Source organism: Castanea sativa, chromosome 1 (assembly GCF_040712315.1).
Source record: "Castanea sativa cultivar Marrone di Chiusa Pesio chromosome 1, ASM4071231v1".
In the NCBI taxonomy this organism is placed as follows: Eukaryota; Viridiplantae; Streptophyta; class Magnoliopsida; order Fagales; family Fagaceae; genus Castanea; species Castanea sativa.
In genome coordinates, this window is record NC_134013.1 from 32,376,801 (window position 1) to 32,398,412 (window position 21,612).

Here is a 21,612-nt window from a genome sequence, read left to right on the forward strand (position 1 = left end):
GAGCGATGTGAGGAGATCAAATCTGTCAAGGCCCTGTAAACCCCGAACATACCACAGCCAAAGCCGAAATGGACAGCACCTCCACTGAATACATACAAGATAAATTATGATGGAGCGACCTCAATTGCAAAAAACAAATCAGGGGTTGGAGTGGTAGTTCACGACTGCAATGGTCATGTAATTGCATCCTTGGTTGAGCAAGTGGGGCAAGCATACCAATCTGTGGAAGTTGAGGCAATTGTAGCTTGTAGGGCCGTGGAGTTTGGCATCGAGATTGGGGTTGATTGTGCTATTGTGGAGGGTGATTTGAAAATAATTGTGAAGGCGTTGATGAGTAAGGATAATGGGTTAATTTCTTATGGTCCTTTGATCAATGATGTCTCTTTATTTCCAGGTTTTTTTCTTTATAGAATTTTCGTACTCTCACATTTAGAGAGATGGCAACAAAGTTGCTCATAATTTAGCTAGGTTAACTTTGATCACGTCAGAGTGTATTGTGTGGATAGAGGATGTTTCATCTTGCATCTTACTATTTGTTTAGGTTGATTTGGCCGCCCTTTAATCAATCAATCAATCAATATATATATATATATATATATATATATATATATATATATATATATATATATATATATATATATATATATAAAAGCAGAGACCTCATACAGGAGGACATGAGGTCTTGCCAAGTGGCGTTATAATTTTGCATTAAGCCTTTTTTTTTTACCTCTTTCATTAAGTTTTTTTACTGTTACCCAAAAGTTTACATTAACTTATTTTACTGTTATTTCATTAGTCTATCATTAATAACCTAAGCTTGCACCACACATTTCTCTTTTCTTCATGTCTTTTAGCATACCCAACATTTTAATATTTCAAATAAAATCAAAAATAATAATAATTAAGGACTAATAGTAATAACTAACTAGATAAGGCTCTAAAGAGAGATGGAGAGATACAAAAATGTTATTGATTGTTAAATAAAACGCATTAGTTCGTTACATATCATTAAATAAAAGACCCGAGACTGACAAAACATTTGAAAGAAAAAGAAAAAGAAATCTAAGGAGCCGCTGCCTTCACCATATTGGCCTCCCACCACCATCAAGACGCCGAACTCCTACGGGCATTTTTTTTTTTCCTTTTTTAAATTAGGGGCTTAAATATCATTTAGTATATAGTTTTTGTTTTGAGTATATAAATAGAGAGAATATTTGGTAACCAATATAAAACTATATTCTACCATAGTTTTAAATAATATATAAGACAAATACATACACACTTGTCCATACTATGTCTTAATAAATGTTGCATTATCAATGAGTAGACGACAGTGAAAGAGTTGGACATACTTTCATTTCATAGTATGAAATATATAGATACAACACAAAATGATCCCGTTACTCTTTTGCATTTATTTTTGGTTTCATGATCTTAAAAAAAAAAAAATCTTATCTTTAGAAGGTTATAAATATGCATTGAAACTACTAAATTAATTTTTAATACATCAAAATATATATGTTTCTTTACTCTAATTTAGTTTATACTTTTTTCTTTATAATTTTATAAAATTATCCATGCATTACACAAACAACTTACTAGTTTTATGTAATGAATGTTTTCTTTCTCAAAAAAAAAAAAAAAAAAAACCAATGACATAAATTATTTCTTAAAAAAAATTGAATAAATGATTATTTTTTTAAAACTGGTTTTCGTAAATATATGTTATTAAAAAAAAAAGCAAAATTTTCGACTAAAAGCCCCAGAACCATTCATATCACGCCACGTCTGAACAACAGTTTCCCTCCAGTTAACTTCTTACTATAATTACTTTTCTACTCATTCCGTACAGTTTCTCCGTCCCCTTCACTCGCGCTCGAATGCGATCATCGTGACTCACCTCGACTCACTGAGTCATGAAGTGCCGATCCGTGGCTTGCATATGGTCAGCCACGCCTCCGTCTCACCGAGTCACCGCCACGGCGGTGCTCGACTCTCCTCCGACTCTCTACACCGGCGGATCCGATGGCTCTATCATTTGGTGGAACCTCTCCTCCACCGAGTCCAACCCGGTAACTCAACTCGCTCCTCTTCAAAAATTTTCCTTTCTATCATTACTCTTTGTTTTTTCGCTCACAACCTTTTGTTAAAATCACTGAACCAAAAATTTTAGCTGAATTGCACTAATTTTGCACTAAAATAATTCAAATGGATTTTTTTTTTTGGTTTTGAAATGCGGTTCTGTTTGTTTGCTGAGAAAATGTAGTAATAATTAAAATTTCAATTTTAGCTTGCGTCCTCTTCATTCGCTTTCTATCATTACTCGTTGTTTTTCGCTCACCACCTCTGATACAAAACTTTTAACTGAATCACACAAATTATGTTCTAATATAGTTGGAATGGATTTTTTATTTTGGTTTTGAAATGCGGTTCTGTTTGTTTGCTGAGAAAATTTAGTAATATAGTTAAAATTTTAATTGTAGTTAGCTTCCTTTTAATTTACTTTCTTGCATTACTCATTGTTTGTTAAAATCACTGAACCAAAACTTTTAGCTGAATCGCACAAATTAAGTTCTAATATAATTCGAATGGATTTTTGTTTTGGTTTTGAAATGTGGTTCTGTGTGCTTGCTGAGAAAATGTTGTAATTAGTTAAATTTTCCATTTTAATGTGTGGCATTTTCTCAGCAACCAAACATAAGCTTCAGTTTGGAATTTGTGTTAGTCTAGTGCTATTCTTAGATTTGAGCAAATTTTCTTTTTTTCAACCACAGTACTTGGCTGGTTTAAATTCTTGTTTATTTAAAAATAATTTTGTTTCTCTATAATTTATAGAAAATATAAAAAAACCAGATTTTTCTTCCAGCAAAATTGGTCATGGCCTAATGTGATAACTTTTCATTTGGAACAGGAAATTACACCAATAGCTATGTTGTGTGGCCATGCTGCACCCATAGCTGATCTCGGGACTTGTTATCCTGTTGTGGCGTTTGGAAATGAGAAGAAAGACTCTTTGAGTAATGGTGGGGGGAACTCTACTTCTGGTTATTATGGTGCGTTAATCAGTGCGTGCACTGATGGTGTGTTGTGTGTGTGGAGCAGAAGCAGTGGGCATTGCAGACGAAGGAGGAGATTGCCACCTTGGGTAGGTAGTCCATCCATGGTTCGAACATTGCCTTCGAATGCAAGATATGTATGCATTGGCTGTTCTTTTGTAGACACTGTCCATGCGTCTGGTCATCATTCCACTGACTCTGCAGAAGGAGGTGAAGTGTCAGTGGATAGAGTGTCTCAGCAGAGAAAACCACCGAAGTGTACTGTAGTAGTTGTTGATACATATACCCTTACAATTGTCCAAACTGTTTTTCATGGGAATTTATCTATTGGCTCGTTGAAGTTTATGGCTGTAGTTCCACCCACTGAGCATAGAGAGAAACATTCTGTAGTCATGGGTGATTCTTCTGGTAGATTGCAATTGGTTTCGATATTAAAGGATCCCCACCGAGATGGGGAGGTTGGGACTGGTTTACATAAAAGTTCTTCTCAGTCAGGAATGACTGTTTGGGCAGATGAATTGAGTGAGGGCGGACAGGTTTTGTCAATTGCAACCTGTGGAGATGTTATCGCTTTTGTTTTGCAAAACCGATGTGTATTTAGGCTGTTAGCCAGTGGTACTACAATTGGAGAGATTTCTTTTGAGGACAATTTCATTTGTCTAGAAAGCAAGTCAGCTCAATCTCATGTCATAGGGGGAATGTTTCTTGAAAGTGAAGATTTTGGGAGTGAGCTGAACAACGATGAACTAAATGAATTATTTTCTAAAAAATTTTCCGTGTGGAATAATAAAGGTTGTGCAGTTGTGTATACAATATCTTTTTCAAATAGCATATTCAAAAGTGAGCTACTTTGTGAGATCCCTTCCACTTCTCATCCCCATGATGTAAGATTGTCAGTTTGTTTAATTCAATTGAACCGCTATCTTCTTCGCATTGACTCACTTTGCTTTGGTGTTGAAGAACCTTTACAGTGGAAACCACACATCACATTCTGGTCACTACATTCAGATCATGATGACCATGGAAAATTGTGCTTGCAATGCAGAATGCTTGGAGAAAGTAGTTTTTTTGTTGATTGGATTGCAAACTCTACTCCACTTCAAGAAATTGAGGGCCCTGCTGGTAGGAAGAATGAGTCAAGTTCTAAGCAATCTTCTGGTTCAAGTTCAACAAGTGTTAATAATATACACGAAGATGATTATAATTATGGCTGTGCGCATAAGGGACAGATTGTATCTTCTTCCATGGTTATTTCGGAAAATCTCTTTGCACCTTATGGTATTGTGTATGGCTTCTTTAGTGGGGAAATAGAGGTTGTAAGACTTGATTTGTTCCATGGACTTAATTCTCATGGTAATAGTCCACAATGTGCAGTGAGTTCAAATGTATCCAGGCAATATTTTCTAGGGCACTCAGGTGCTGTATTGTGTTTGGCAGCACATCGAATGGTGGGTACTCGCAAAGGATGGAGTTTCAATCAGGTTTTAGTGTCTGGAAGCATGGACTGCACTGTTCGTATATGGGATCTTGACACAGGAAATATCATTATGGTAATGCACCAACATGTGGCTCCAGTGTGCCAAATAATTCTTCCTCCATCTCGGACTGACCGCCCTTGGAGTGATTGCTTCCTTTCTGTTGGGGAGGACTCATGTGTTGCTCTTGCTTCTCTTGAGACTTTGCGGGTTGAGAGAATATTTCCCGGACACCCCAGCTGTCCTGCTAAAGTTGTATGGGATGGTGTAAGAGGTTATATTGCATGCCTCTGCCGAAACCATTCAGGAACATCTGATGCCGATGATGTTCTATATATTTGGGATGTAAAGTCTGGCGCCAGGGAGCGGGTTCTTCGTGGGACTGCTTCTCATTCAATGTTTGATCATTTCTGTAAAGGCATCAGCTTGAATTCCTTATATGGCACTGTATTGAATGGAAATACCTCAGTTTCCTTATTAAATCTTCCAATAATTGACGATGGAAGCTTTTCTCCTTCTAATTTAAATAATAAAGAGAAGTTGGTTACTTCATCAAATGTGGTGCCAGGTATTACAAATATAACTGAGCCCAATACTTTCCAAGCAAATGTTAGTAAAGGAATTTCTGTAAAACCATATTTAACCACTCAATCAATCCTTCAAAGCATCAAGCCTTCCATCAAATGCTATTGTCCATTCCCTGGAATTGCAACTCTGAGTTTTGACCTTGGATTGTTGATGTTTCCCTGTCAGAAGCGTGAATCCGCTGCTAATGGCAATGATAAGGCAGATAATACCAATGTGGAGGAACAGGTTACTGAAAGACCAAGCCCAAGCCACATTAATATGGATGATGGTTCTGATATACATGGAAGCTTGACTGATTCTATGGAAGAACTTGACTGGATTAGATCACTTGAAGAATGTTTACTTCGATTTAGCTTGTCATTTTTACACTTGTGGAATGTAGATTGTGAGCTTGATAATTTACTTATAACTGACATGAAGCTAAAGAGGCCGGAGAATCTTATTGTAGCTTCCGGTTTGCTTGGGGACAAAGGGTCTTTGACGTTGACATTTCCTGGTTTGAGTTCTATTCTCGAGGTATTTTGGATGAACTGTTTTAAATGTTGGGAAATGTTTTATTGTTTGGTTCCTTCCACTTTTTCCTGAGACATTGAAAACAATATTTCAGCTTTGGAAATCTTCATCTGAATTTTGTGCAATGAGATCATTGACAATAGTGTCCCTTGCCCAACGCATGATTAGCTTGTCTCACTCTGGCTCTGCTGCTAGTAGGTAATACAAAGGTTCCATACACTGCATTATATAATTTCTATTAGACTTATTATTCCTCATCCTGTTCAGTTATTCATTTTTTAGTTGCAATATTGCTGGAAATTTGTGTAGGAAAGGTAAGAATGTCAGAAATTTTGAAATAGCTAAAAATGATAAAGAAAATTAACTAGCTCAATTTTGGCTGATATCTGAAGAGGTTTGTGGACAATTTTCAATTAAAAGAATTGTAGGTTTGTAATCTCTTTGGCCATCTGGATATGAATATGTTCTTTAAATCAAGTTATTGTCTTGTCTACTGGGCAATTGTTGACTCCAAATGGTGAGCAATATATATATTTTTTTACTCAAAGAAAACTTCAAATGAAGATTAGGTATATTTCATTCAGTTGACCTTAGGCCTAGCTGACCTTTTACTTTAAAGGAAGCCTGATACTAAGGTTGTCCTCGGCAGTAGAATAACTGTAATTATGGTGCTCAATTTTAATTCCTTTATTTCCTTTTCTAGGTTATTAGTGTAGCAATGTTCTCTCTAAATGTTGATCATGCCAACTGAGCATTTTCTCTGGTCTTTTTATTCCCTGTATAATCATTGTTTTCCCTTAGAAGTAATGTAGACTAGTTATACATATTTTTATTGCTAATTTTTCAACATAATGGGTATTATTTGCAGTGCTTTAGCAGCATTCTATACTAGGAATTTTGCAGAAAAATATCCAGATATGAAGCCACCCTTACTCCAGGTTCTATCTTGTGCTAATGCTTTTGTTATTCTATATTCCTGATCTGAACCTAATATTGTGTGAAATTGATTTAGTAAATATAAGACAAATATTCTTGATGTTTTTACATTCTATCCAAGGGAGGCTCGTTTTTTATTAGTCCAGCCTTAATAATGTTGTTACCTTAAGAAAGCAACAAAACTACTTTATTTTCTTAATAATGTATCACATTATTTGAACTACTCACTTAGGCTGATGTCAGATCTGAACGAACTCCTATCAAGGAACAAGGTCATTAAATTGTGTTAACTAAATTACTAATCGGGATTTCCCTTCCTGATGTTCTAGTGGTGATGAGTACCTGAAAAGCTTATATTTTTTAACAACTGTTTTGATTTGCTGTCAGGCACAGGATTCATACATAATAGGATTCTTCTCTGTGTATATAAATGGCTTCTTACCTGGTTTTTGTCTAACCAGAGGGTACAGAAGCATTCTATATTTTTGTAGTAATTTCACCTGATAATTTATTATAAGCAATTAGATAACATGTGATGCAGATATATCTTCGAAAGTATATACTGATTTTTAGTCCTCACTGTACACATCTGATACATTTGGTAGCTGAGAAGATTGCGATGTAGAAACAAGACTTAAAATTCTAAAACCATTGTTCCTGGTCTGAGTTCTCCCCAACCAAACATAGCATTAAATAAAATTAGTAGTTCAGTGAATTGCAAAACTCCAGGTAAGGTTTAATTACATTTTATATGTGTATTAACAGGATGGAATCCTGACAGCCTGGTATCAGTTTTTTCAAATACCTAACATTTATCCTAATGACCTTCATAAATAACTTTTTAATTATTAAAAAAACATTTATCCTTGTTAGAAGTATGTTGTTAAATGATTAAATTTACCATAACCCAATAGCTTAAGCTTTTAGGATAATCAGTATTTCAACATGGTATCAGAGCAGGAGGTCCTAAGTTCTATCCCCTTGTCTCCTCCATTCTACCTCCCATATAAAACCCCATGTGTTGGGCTTCACCTATTAAAAGGGAGTTTGAGCCCACACGTTGGGGGGAGTATTAGAAGTGTGTGGTTAAATGATTAAATTTACCATATCTCAATAGCTTAAGCTTCTGGGACAATCAGTAATTTAACAATCCTAATATCTGGTGAGAAATCATGTGTGTTTCATTGTTCTAGTATTCTGTAAGATAATATGAGAAAAATGACTTCAAGCTGAGCTAGTGGCATGGCTGAATAGACCAGTTAGTTTTGGTTAATTTTAAGTTATTTATTTCTTATTCTCTGTTTTACAGCTTTTGGTGAGTTTCTGGCAAGATGAAAGCGAACACATACGTATGGCTGCTCGTTCTTTATTCCACTGTGCTGCTTCACGGGCAATTCCACTTCCTCTACAGAGTCAAAAAGCAACTGATCAAGCAAATATGAACTCTCTAATTGGAACCAGAGAAAATGAACATGACAAATTAAACATAGAAGGAACATCTGCTAACGGATCGCATTCTGACCAGCTGCTGGAAACACAAGGGATATCTCAAGTTGAGGAATCTAAGATACTTGCTTGGCTAGAATCATTTGAAATGCAAGACTGGATTTCATGTGTAGGAGGAATGAGCCAAGATGCAATGACTTCTCATATTATTGTTGCAGCAGCATTGTCTATTTGGTATCCCAGCCTTGTCAAGCCAAATCTTGCCATGCTGGTTGTTCATCCATTAGTGAAATTGGTTATGGCAATGAATGGGAAATATAGTTCTACTGCAGCAGAGCTCCTTGCAGAAGGCATGGAAAGTACATGGAAAGCTTGCCTTGGTTCTGAAATACCTCGTTTGGTTGGAGATATATTCTTCCAAATAGAGTGTGTTAGTAGTCCATCAGCGAACTCAGCTGCACAGAATCCAGTTATACCAGTTGCCATTCGGGAAATTTTGGTTGAGATTCTTCTTCCAAGTTTAGCACTGGCTGATATACCAGGATTTTTAACTTTTATAGAGAGCCAAGTCTGGTCTACAGCATCCGATTCACCTGTTCATTTGGTATCCCTGATGACACTCATCAGGGTTATCCGTGGTTCTCCAAGAAGCTTAGCTCAGTACCTTGATAAGGTTTGTATGGCCAATTCCAATTGAGCAGCAAATAGTCCATGTGTTTTTGTTATATTTTTTTGGTGGAGTGGGGGGGGGGGGGGATTAAAATGATGAAATCTTAAATTCATGACATCATGCAAAATTATAGAAAATTCAGCATTGTGTGTAGCAGCATAAAGGCGGCATGGGTTATGCCATTAATGTTCTTGATTTATGGCTTTGAGATCTGTAAGATTTAGTATGTCAGGTTGGAATGCTGATGATAGGATTTGGGGCCTCTATATGAGTCATTTTATATATTGCTTTACATATCTAGGCCTCTTAGTTTGTTGACATGTATCCTATTCTTTCCATGTTAAGATAATTACATTAAGAGTCATGATATATTGTTTTGTATGTGCTTATGTATATGTACTCAGTTATAACTGCTGAACGAATAATTTCAGTAATCATCTTTTTATTTTGTTTTGTGTTTGTTTCAAATCTTTTAGGGAAGTTTGTGTCATAACTGCTTGTTGCTTCACACACTTGGTTTTTACTCAAATATTTTATCTGTGGGTTCATGCTTCTATCACTTTCCATTTTATTATTGTTATTACTTGATTGGTGGTGACTGATCCAATTTCACAGGCTATCAAGGTTTGTTGTAGTCCACAAAAGTTAACACCCTCGCTGATCCCTGTTTTTTTTTAATCTGTCTATTGCAGTTATTCACAATGCTGAGGAATATTTTACTTCTCTTAAATTTAAATCAGTTTTCACGACCGAAAAATATTGTTTTTGAGTCAATATGAATTTATATATGACATTTGGACAGATTTGCAGGTGGTTAACTTCATTTTACAAACTATGGACCCTAGCAATTCTGTCATGCGTAAAACTTGCTTTCAAAGTTCAATGACAGCCTTAAAGGAAGTTGCACGTGCATTCCCTATGGTAGCCTTGAATGATACATGGACCAGATTGGCTATTGGGGATGTGATTGGAGAGCTCAACAATGCTAGCATTCGGGTATATGATGTGCAAAGGTACTAGGAGAACCAATAAAACCTTTTCCATTTAAATGAATGCACAAATGGGACTAACAGTGTTGGGTTATTAAATATGTCAGACCTTCCAGCATGTTATCAAAAATCCCTTGCATCCCCCCCCCCCCTCCAACACAAAAAATAAAAGCAAAAAGAAATACACAAGCATTAATGGACAACCATTTAATTTTTTAGTTTTCGAGCATGGGAAAAAGCCTAATGGAGCAGTGCCACTTGGAGGTACAAGGCCTACAGGTCATGATCTTCTTTTCCTGGAGGCCAGGCAATGACAGTATCTGGGGAGTCAGGAAAGGAACTTGGGAAGCTGATGCTATATTTTTGAGGTCCTATTAATTATAATTAACTCTAAAATTGGAGAAAAACCCATGCATATAGTACTCTGTTTAGGTGATTAAGTATTAATTAGCTTCCAAGTTGGTGCATATGTTATCAAATTAATTATTTTTTTATACAATAAATTGTCTGTTGGGGTCATATTTAATAAAAAAAGACTTATTCTTCATATACAACAATAACAACAAAGCCTTAGTCCCAAAATTTGGGGTCGGCTATGCATCCTTGACAGATCAATTCTTCATATACATGGCACAAATTTATTTTAAATGACTTTTGATCTTTAATTTTTCTCAATACAAGCAAGAATTTCTTCTTCCTGACACCCTTGGAGTTTAGTTTTATATTTCTTATGTACTTTATATGTTTTTCTTTAACTGTTTCAGTCATCTTGCTTCTTGTATTTCTTTTCAAAGATTATGGAAGAGAACAATTGTTTCAATTTTTTGTGTCTTTGACTTCCAATGTAGTGTGATGAAAATCAAAGTTTTGGATGCAATTGGACCTCCTGGACTTCCAACTTTGCTTGCAACAGCATCAGAAACGGTGGTAACTACTGCAATTTCAGCTTTGAGCTTTTCGCCAGATGGAGAGGTACTTAATTATTTGCTGATAGACTCTAGAAACACAAATTTTCCTTTTCATGCTTTTTCATAATACAATGACCAAACTTATTTTTCTCTGTAGCATCTTTATTTCTGCATGTATTCACTTGGCAGATAATTAAAATAAGATTTATTAAGAGTGGCAATGTCCAAACAAACCTGGTAACCAACCTGATTTAGAAGGTTTGGTCTTTATTCTGGATCTGACTGACCAATGCCAACCCAGTTTGCTTTTTTCTTTTTTTCTTTTTTTTTTTTAAAAAGAAAATTTTTAGTCTTTTCATTTTTTGTTTGGAGATCTCTATGATGTTAAGTGCCATTATATTGTAGTTTAAATAATTGTGGGTTAGCAGGTTTAGTTAGGTTGAGTGATTTTGAACCATTAGTAGAATAATGGTTAAGTGATTAATTAACCATTACCAATCAGTGTGTGTTTGGAAAAAAATAAAAAGCCAGTTTATTTTACTATTTTGCTTATTTTTGGTACTATTCATGAGTCCCACTATACTATTTCAGCTAACTTCTACCTTTATTTATAGTACTTTCAACAAAAAAATTTCAGTTTCAGCAAAATAAGCGGATCCCAAACAGACCATTAATTTAAGTTTTTAGGACAAGTTATTATTTATCATAGGATTAGAGCAAGTGGTCTTAAGTTCAAACCATGTATCCAATCTACTTTCAATTGTAAAGTCATAAATTCCATGTGTTGGGTCCCTGCACATGGAATTTTTAAATTCGTGAAGGGTAGATCTAACACTCCCTTTTACGCGTGGGTCTAGACTCTCTATCAATAGGTGAGACCAACATGTGCAATTTATAACTTTTAAATGGGAGGTAGATTAGGGAAAATTCAAACTCAGGACCACCTGTTCTGACAACATGATAGATTACAACTTGTACCAAGAACTTAAGCTTAAGCTTATAGGAGATGCTAAATCGCTTAACCATTTTTCTAGCATGATCCTTCCCATGTCTACTCCATGGTAGTTTATCTTTTTCTAATAGATTAAATTGGGGCTTAGCACTTATATGGCAGGGGCAAGAATTATTTGTGTTGTGAAATACACGCAAAATAATAAAATACCAAGCACCAGAACACAAAAAAAATTTACATGGTTAGGCTAACTCCAAGCCCACCTCTACTGGCAATGCCAACCAAAGTTCACTATTAATAATAGAAATTACAACCACACAAACTGTCACAAAAAAGGTGCCCTCACTCTAACTCACTAGGCAAAGCTAGTCTTTACCTCTCACAAGACAAAGTTTTGCCTTGTGAGTTAGTTCAAACTTGTTGTATTCTTTTTGTTCTTAATCTTTTTTTCAATTCATTATTTGACTTAGTTTCAACCATGGTATGCGAGCCAGCTGCATTGATCTTATTCACATTTCTAAATAAGGCTTTATTATGCTCTAGCTGTCTAGCATTTATTGTTAATGGATTCTAGTCCTATCTTTTCCAGTTGCCTTCTCCACTGATTTTTTGAATTGGTGAAGTTTAATTTGTATCCTATTAAATGCAGGGGCTGCTTGCTTTTTCCGAGCACGGGTTGATGATCAGATGGTGGTCATTGGGATCTGTATGGTGGGAAAGATTGAGCCGGAATTTTGTTCCTGTGCAATGCACCAAACTGATCTTTGTTCCTCCATGGGAGGGACTCTCACCTAATTCTTCGAGGTTGAGTATCATGGCAAGCATAACGGGAAACGACAGACAGGTCAATTCGCAGGTATTTTTCCTTTGTGTTATCAGTCATGTTGCATTTATAGACATGAATTTTGAAGCTAATACTACAATCTATCCTTAGTCTGTTTGATTATGACTTCTGCCAATAATACTGCCATCTATATATTTTGCATCTATCTGGTTTTGTTGACCCACTAAGGATCACTGCAAGTGTTCCTTGTTGAAGATAATGCCTTTTTATCTTTCTTTTTGCAGGAGAATGCTAGCAGTGTGAGTCATGCGGACAGTTTGAAACTGTTGATTCATAATCTTGATCTGTCTTATCGGCTAAAATGGGTTGGTGAACGGAAAGTACTTCTTACAGGGCATGGCCACGAGTTGGGCACTTTCCAGTTATAAGCATCATGTCATGTGGATTCTCATGGCCAAGCTCTTGGAAGATTTTCCTCATTTAAGTTTGGAGCCCAATCATATGGCATATTCAGTTCAGTTCTCTTTACCAATAATATTTTTTTTGGGTTGGTAGAGAAAATTCTTCCAAATTTTACCTGCTTGAGACATCTTGCTCTTTAGTTTAATCATTGACATCAAGCTTTTGATGTGCAATTCTGTTTTCCTAGACCGAGTCTTAGAGAAGGGTGTAGATGCACTCTTGCAGCATGAACAATTCAACACATGTATTGATTGTTCAAAGTAGATAGCTGCGGAGGTTGTTATGTATGTATTTGATTATTTGTTTTTCTTTGGCTGGAAAAGATGAAGGGTGATATGCGTGATTCTTAACAGTAGATGACTGAATTAATTAGAATGCACTATTATGTTTACTGATATACTGTAAATTCCTGTTGTAGCCTTTTCCATTTTTAGATGCTTCAGGGAATATCTTGTAAAGATTTTGAAACCGTTGCAGAAGGTTCCACGGGTGGTAAGAAGTATTGTGCAAAACAGGTTGATGGTTTGCTTTGGGTTGAGAAAGAAAAGATGTGTGGAAAGGGGAGATTTGAGAAAAGGTTTTTTGGGTTTTGTTAATCAGCCCCTCACCTGTGCTCATAGTTATATAATTATATAAGAGTGATATCGCGAGTTTACACGAATACCACTACGGTAAATAGAAAACACTGCTAAGATAAAATGATGACAGTAATTATAACACTCCTCAAACATGCCCAACTTAAAAAGATGGACGTTGAATTAGGCTTGAACTAAATGCCTTGTGAGTATGTCATCTTTTTTTATTTGATAAATTGTGAGAATGTCATCAAAGCGAACTATGGCCACATTAGCATATCTCGAATAAAGTAACAGTATCTCATGTAAAACAAATTTTTTAGTGATGAAGATGGAAATTTGATTGTCATAGAACGTTTGCATAGAAAAGTTGGCTTAAGTCATGAAAGGAGAGAAAGAACTCTCAGAAGCAATATATAAGCCATAGCTCAATATTTAGTTTCAGAACTACAACGAGTGATGACATATTACTTTTTATTGTCTTAAGTAACAGTAGTACCTCCGGCAAAGGTACAATAGCAAGATATGGATGGCCAATGAGAATGACTATCAGCCTAGTCAACATCACAAAACCAGTCACATACAGAGAAACAATGGGATTGTGCAATAGTCCTCATCCAAAAGCACCCTTCACATGACACAAGAAATAACAAATAGCTTTTGAGGCAGAGACGGAGGGCGACTCTGCTGCTATGCGGCGGCTCTAGTCTCTGACTCTACTGCTTAACTATTAAGGATTTTTGTTTAAAACCTCTTAAAGAGATAGGTTATTTGTTTTTGGTAAAATAGGTTGATTGGGCTTAATTTTTTTTTTTTTAGTTTTATTATTACTTAATTTTGTTGTTGGACTAATTTTTTATGAGCTTGTATATTTTATTTTAGATTTAATTTATTAATTTTTTTTATAGCCTTTAAAAGGTGGGAAATGATAGAATTACAAAATTTTTACAAATTGTTAATGTAGTGAGTGGTTATTGATAAGTAAAAAATGATGCAAGTGTGTGAACCAATAAAAATTTGCTACCTCAACAGTTTGTAAAAATGTTATAGAAAAGTTTGTGGCCATAACATTACTCTTAAAAAAATTGATGACATTGTTAGAAAGGGCAAAGTGTAATTTTATTGAACAAAATTGCTAAAATTAGTACCTATAAATATACTAATATTTTTCAAAAATTATTGTGGGGGGGGCATTTCACCGAAGTTTGTAGGGAGGCCGATGCGGAGCACAAGAAGTAACACTATGGTAAATTAACTTCCCAACCAATCAACAATATCAACCACCATCATTAAGTGATGCAACTTGCTCCCCATCAAGATTAAAGTAGAATCTATACGAGTATTAGTAGGATGAGCTCCTAAAGAAACCAGTCTCACACAAAAGATGAAGAGTGTATTTCTGTTGAGATAACGAAATATTGCAAGAAGAATGAACAACTTCAATTCCAAGATGAAAACTCCCACCACTACTTTAAGGTATCAAATCTCAAAATGGAGCTTTAACTGTTGATATACAGAGCAACCACACCAGCTTGTGGATAGTCTTCTAAAATACAAAAAGTGCTCAATTTTGCATATTTTAACCCCAAAACCCCCCACATTAGTCTTTGTAAAAATGTCTAAATATATACAATGGTCTTGTAAATGAACAATAAACGTGCATATATACACAGTTACTGTTCACCGTGTAAATAAATTTTTTATTTTTTTTTTCTCTCTCCTCACTCTTTTTTTCTCATTTCCTTTCTCACCTCACTCTCACGGTTATCGTTCACAGTGTTAAAGAAATGAATATTTTATTTGAATAAATGTGTATAATAGACAAACTGATGTGAGTGTTTTGTAAAAATAGGTGTGTAAAATAGAAAAAGTAGGTTTTAGATGTACAAATTGAAATTTTTTTTGCACATACTAATGTGGATGCCTATGGGAGTTAAACAATGAGGTCATCAATCTAAAGAAATTAAATAATGAAAATGCCTAATCTACATCCCTAGAGATTAGGTTCAAGGGCTAAGTTATTGGGCAGGAAGGTGTTCGTCACCCCATCCCGCCCAACTAAGTTGGTCTCCTAGGGTATACAAGTCAATATAAAGTAAATAATGGAGTCAATATGCAGGTCAACTATCGATATTCATCCCCCTAAGCTATGGAAATTAAACAATGGAGTTGTCAATCTAAAGAAAGTAAATAAGGAAAATGCCTAATCTACATCCCCTAGGTGGGAAGGGGTCAAGCACCCCACCCTTCCCAACTAGGTTGGTCTCCAAGGGTATATGGGTCAATATAAACAAATCCACTTATTTCCAAACAATTAAGGTGTTTAATTAGTGCATTTTTGGTATTGTCCCAAGTATAATTTGAACGGTAGAGTTTTGATTTGGTTTTATTGTTTTTTTTATTTATAGAAAGTAACCATAAAATTCAGGTAATAAAGTTTCTCCTAAGAGCATTAACATAAGGAAATGCCACAAAAAAAAATCTTTTTACATAGCCAAAAATCCACTTTATCTATTTTACATACACACTTTAACAATCCACTTTACATCTTATTCTTTATTTTACAATACACCTATTAAATAATCTAAATAACATTTTTTACACCCAACAAATAACTCAGTGTCTCAACCACTGAACCCACCTAGCCACCGCCACAAATTTGAGATCTTTATCGTGTAATGTGACGCCTCCTAATGATTGACAAGCCCAATGCACAAATATATGAGAGAGAGAGAGAGAGAGAGGCACTATCACTGATCTACACCTAACAAAGCCCACAATTCCCTGCCACTACTACCCCACCATGCTCGTTGTGTGTGACACTCAGTTGGAGGAGAGAAGAGGTGTGAGAGAGAGAAGAGAGAAAAGAGAGTTTTTTATGTGTTTATTTTAAAGTAAATGAGAGAGAGAAAGAAAAAAAAAATTAGATGAGGTACAATGAACACGTACATTTACATGTTCAGTGTAGAATGTTGTATAAAATTTTTGTAATATACGCTATCGAATGTGAGAAGATTTTTTTGTTGTGATTTTGTGTTTTTATTATCTATTTGCATTTTCTTGGTACTTTTGAAACACCCTATGAGAAAGATATTAAAAAGTACTATTTTAATCGTAGAGTCGTAATAAAGTTTTTTTTTTTTGGGTTAAAAATGATTTCATTCAAACAAAACTAAACAGGTGCATTAGTTACAGAGCAAGCTCTGTTCACATACAAACCAGCTTCATCCTCATCTAAAATACTTCTAATGTCCACAGGCGGACAGTTAAATGAAATAAAAATAGCAACTTGATCCATGCTCATCCTAGCTAGCATATCCGCTTGCCGAGAAGGCACAGTACATAAACTCCACCACTTGGTTTACTACCTCCGTGGTCAAATTTGGGTTTGGATTCTTCCCATTAAAAACACACCCATTCCTACTCTTCCATATATTCCACATAGCAAAGGGAAAAATCAATTTCCAAGGCAAATTACCAGCAGCACCATTGAGGTTTAGATTCCCATTGTAGGCCATCCAATCTTGCGTTTCTAATCGCCAAAAATCTTGGTTTGAAGGCAGTACACCCAACTACCTCCACATTGATCTAACCCGAGAGCAATCCCTAAGAGCATGCATCATTGTTTCTACTTTTTATTGACATACAGGACATTTATCATCAATTCCCATCCCTCTTTGAGTAAGACATCCCTTCACCCCGATGTTGTTGTGAGTACACTGCCATAGAAAGGTTTTGATTCGAGGCAATGTGTTAGCTTTCCAAATCCACTTGCCGAGAAGGAAGAATTATGGGCTGAACCATTGGCAAGGCAATAAGTGCTCTTTAGATCAAAGTCACCCCTAGGATTGTCTCGCCATGCTAACCTATCCCTTCCTCTACCTGTTAAAGGAACTGGAATGGCTTGGAGCATGAGTTTGATATCTGAAGGAAGCACAAATGAAATCTGGTCCAAGTCCCACCTTGTGTCCGTCATGAAATCTTTTACTTCCCACTTGGAGGCTTCTTGGATTAGGGGGCCTTGGATAAATTGCCAAAAGGGTCCCCTCTTTGTCCAATTACCATACCAGAAGCTCAACTTACTGTCCTTCCCACCATCCATATGATGCCTGCATTAAACACTTCCCTTCCTTTCTTCATCGCCGTCCCAACTCGAGAGCAAGGAAGCCTATCAGCATTAGGTGAACTAATTCTTCTGCCGTTACAGTACTTAGCTCTTAGGACCTTAGCCCAAGAAGCTTCTTTTTCATTATTGAATCTCCAATTTAGTTTTGCAAGAAGGGCTACATTCCTTCCCTTTGCAATTTGCAATTTGCAATCCGAGGCCACCTTCATCTTTTGTTCTAGTCACCTTTTGCCAACCAACCCAGTGGATCTTTCTGGTCATCTCCAAAGAACCCCAAAGAAAATTATGATTGACCCGATCCAATCCATCAAGGATTTTGGCCGGAAGATGAGTGCATTGCATCACATAAGATGGGATGGTCGCGGAGGAGGCTTGGATGAGGACAGCTTGGCCAGCCATCGATAGCAAATTTGCCTTCCAAGCCGCTAGTTTTCGTTTCACCCTATCCAAAATGAAGTTGAAATCTTGGGAATAGGTGCTCATATGCTTGATGGGAATCCCTAAATACTTGCCAAGATTCAGGGTTGAGGCAACACCAAGGATGTCACATAGGGACTCTCTTGTATCTAGGTCCACATTAGGAGAAAAGAAAACTCTCGACTTCGATTCGTTAATAGTTTGGCCGAATTTGCTACAAAAATCCTCAAGAACATGCCTAATAGCTGAACAATTAATGTAATCCGCCTTGACAAATAGAACAAGATCATCAGCAAAAAAAAGGTGGGAAAAAGCCGGTCCACTTTGAAAAACTTTAACCGGATGTCAAAGCTTCATATTACACTTCTCTTCAATGAGCTGGCCAAGGTAATCCATACACAGGATGAACAAATATGGGGATAGCGGATCTCCTTGCCTAATCCCTCTCGAGGGATATATCGGATCTAAGGCTTCTCCATTCACTAGGATGAACGTAGAGACCATTGAAACGCAGCTTATAATGACATTAATGAGGTCTACCGGGATATTTGCTCTAACAAGCATATCCTTAATAAAACTCCATTCAAGCTTATCATATGCTTTCTCTAAATCGATCTTCAAAGCCATATACCCCACTTTCCCCCTCTTTTTGGTATTAGAGTGGATAACTTCTTGGGTTATAATTGCATTGTCTATGCCCTTCCTACTAGGAACAAAGGCTACTTGAACCAGAGATATGAGCTTATCCAAATGTGGTCTCAATATAGCAACTATAACCTTTGTGACAATCTTGTAGACAGTGTTGCATAAACTTATGGGTCTATAGTTACCCAAAGTCTCAGGGCCTTGAATTTTGGGGATGATGGCAATGTGAGTTCTATTCAAGTAGCTAGGCATTCTCCTCTCCACAAAAATCCTCTTCACTTCATTAATGACCGATCTACCCACTACCAACCAAAATCTTTGGAAGAAACCCACATGCAACCCATCTGGTCCTGGTGCTTTGTAAGCTTTAAGTGACCACAAAGCTGTTTTTATCTCCTCCTTTGTCACTTCCCTACTAATGCTTTCCCCCTCTTCTTCTGAAAGCTTGACCTACCATTGAGAAATGGAGGGGTTTAACCGAGAGGCACTGGATAAGGAAGTTCTGTAGATATTGATAAAATCCTCCCTAATAAATTCCTTAACCTCATTTTCTTCATACAACCATTCCCTCATGTTGTCTTTGATTGCTGAAATTTGATTCCTTTTCCTCCTAACCAGCATGGAAATGTGGTAGAAGGCAGTATTACGATCGCCTTGAATCAGCTAATTAACGCGGGATTTTAAAGCCCACAACTCCTCTTCTTGTCTTAGAATAGTATCCAGCTCCTTTAAAAGCTCTTTTTCAAGATTAAAAAGAAAGACAGATGGTCTAACCCCGACTGCCTTTTGAATGCCATTCAATCTAGCCTTATTATTCTTTTTCTTAGCAAATATATTTCCAAACTGCACCTTATTCCAAACCAAAGCTTTCTTTGTGAAGTTTTCTATGGCCTCCACAAGAATATTAGGTTGTCTCCACGCATGGTAAACAATCCTAGGGAAGGTGGGATCGGTCAGCTAGCAAGTCTGAAACTTGAATGGCCTCTTCCTACCTGTGTGAACTCTTGGTAACATATCAAGCATAACGGGGCTGTGATCTATGTGACATCTTGTGAGATGAACAATCTTGACATCTTGTGAGATGAACAATCTTTGCATCTGGGGACAAAAGGCACTAGCTAGCATTAACAAAAAATCTATCTATTCTTTCTTGAATGAGTACATGAACTTCTCTCTTGTTTGTCCAAGTGAACCGAGGGCCAAAAAAATCAATGCCTATCATCCCACAATTATCAAGGCATTCCTTAAATAATAAAGATCTACTCACACTCACCGCTCTCTCCCCAAATTTATCCTCATTGAGAAGAGGTTTATTAAAATCGCTCGCTAATACCCAAGGCATATTGTGCAATTCAACTACTTTATTCAAGTTTTCCTAAAGAATGTGTCTTTTAGCAGTCTTAGGGCTAGTATAAACATCAGTAAATAACCAACTAGAGTTAGAGTTTATTACCTTAACAACGGCATGGGTTTCCTGCTCAATGCTGGATAATGTAGAGACCTTCACCTTATTAGTATTCCAAAGCATCTAGAGCCCACCAGCATAACCAATAGTGTCGATATGAACCACCCCATCAAACGGAAGCCTACTCGAAATCTCTTTAGCCTTATCACCCCCAATTTTGGTTTCTATTAACACTAAAATTGCCGGATCATGATTTCGAACTAGCTCTCGAACATGACTTTGAAATAAGGGCTTCAGTGCACCTTTACAATTCCAAATTATAATATTCATTAGGAATAGATGATGCGGGGTAGGACATTCATCAAAAGGCGGCAGCGACTTCGCCTCCTCCCTCAAATTTCATCTGATTCGCTTCAGCATTTCCTTCGTCTGGCCCTCTCTTAGGCACATTGTTAAATTGTGTTGTAGCACCCCCATCTCTAATTCATGCGATGACCTATGAAGGCTGAATACCACCGTTGGTTGAAACACTTGTATTAGCTTCGTGGTATGCTTGTTCCCCATGAGAAAAGTTGATGTATCTATGATATCTCCAACATTCTCCACTCCAAGAGGATCTCCGAGAAATTTACTTTGCATAACACAGGCATTGGCGAAATCTGAGGTAGTGTTTCCCACACTAAGCGGCGCTCCTCCTCTGGCAAAGGTACGTTTGTTAGAAACTGCCACCATGGATTCCTCGCCTCCGTCCACGTTGGGTCTGACAAAACCAGTCTTCCCTCTCTTACACTCGTCTCTGTTAGAGGGAATATGTCCTTCTAAGCCTTTCGAAACTTCTCGTTGAACCAACCCATCACCCAAGTTGGGTTCGCACGGATTTCAGCAATACTTCTGGTATCTCCACTACCATCCCCTCCACGTTGATCGCCCATTGTTGATTGGGACAGGCTTGGGAACTAAAGTTCAACTGCAATTCTCGACTTTGACTGTCCCTCCCCTCCCTGCTTTGAAACTCCATTATGGCTTAGTTGAATACCCATTATGTGCAATGTGGTTGCTTTCCCAGGATTTTGAGGTGGGGGCTGAAAGTAATCCTCCTTTGCGGCACTAGAGGAACAAGCATGTGATGCCCTTGAGCGCGCAATGGCCTTTTTGCCCTTGACAGAAGCATTGTGACTAGGCTTAGCATAACATAGCTCAACCTCAGCCTGAGGGCATTTGTCTGTCCACTTCAAAGCTTTTGGGCTTCGGGTTGGGGACTTGTGGGCCTGTTGGAAGCCACTCGACCTAATACTGCAAAATTGAGCTTGCTACTTGGGCTTGGTTTAACTGCATTGGTGGGGACATCTTCCTTTTGGCCTCTTGGCTTGACCCATCCACAACATTCTGCGTACCCGCTGTGAATTTAAACCTAGCCTCACTCTCGGCCTTTCTCTGTTCTTGTCTTAACCTGCTGTTGTCCATCACAGTATGGGTCCCTCCACTCCTCTAAATTGTCTGCACATTCTTCCTTCTCTCTACTACAATCCAAGGACCATACGTCCTTTCTTGTCCCTCCTCAGGCTCACTCTCATGCATGATCTTGCTTGGCCTCGCTCCCGTCTTCAGTTCCTCAGACACATGCTTATCGTGTGGTCGGTCCTTGACCTCCTTACCACTTTCCAT

At 37.1% G+C, this 21,612-nt stretch overlaps 1 protein-coding gene across 2 annotated transcripts; it reads left to right on the plus strand.

Annotated features, from left to right (window-relative positions):
* The first annotated feature begins 1,810 nt into the window (after positions 1 to 1,810).
* LOC142617704 (uncharacterized) lies at positions 1,811 to 13,171 on the plus strand. Of its 2 annotated transcripts, none has more exons than XR_012841026.1 (9): positions 1,811 to 2,072; positions 2,912 to 5,635; positions 5,727 to 5,830; positions 6,501 to 6,570; positions 7,878 to 8,687; positions 9,487 to 9,697; positions 10,522 to 10,645; positions 12,183 to 12,389; positions 12,602 to 12,831. XR_012841026.1 is itself a non-coding variant. In XM_075790660.1 (9 exons), exons 1-9 carry the CDS (start codon positions 1,917 to 1,919, stop codon positions 12,743 to 12,745), a joined length of 4,542 nt encoding a protein of 1,513 aa, XP_075646775.1. In that variant the 5' UTR covers positions 1,813 to 1,916; the 3' UTR covers positions 12,746 to 13,171. The 2 variants fall into 2 exon arrangements, 1 of the variants encoding a protein (XP_075646775.1); XM_075790660.1 differs by having other exon boundaries at positions 1,813 to 2,072; positions 9,495 to 9,697; positions 12,602 to 13,171.
* The last annotated feature ends 8,441 nt before the right edge of the window (positions 13,172 to 21,612 follow it).

What these genes read in the sequence shown, in the direction of transcription:
- LOC142617704 (XM_075790660.1), top strand. Translation starts at nt 1,917, where the DNA reads ATGAAGTGCCGATCCGTGGCTTGCATATGGTCAGCCACGCCTCCGTCT. An exon ending in CCTCCACCGAGTCCAACCCG is followed by an intron (nt 2,073 to 2,911) that starts GTAACTCAACTC and finishes CATTTGGAACAG; the next exon opens with GAAATTACACCAATAGCTAT. An exon ending in GCTTTTCGCCAGATGGAGAG is followed by an intron (nt 10,646 to 12,182) that starts GTACTTAATTAT and finishes TATTAAATGCAG; the next exon opens with GGGCTGCTTGCTTTTTCCGA.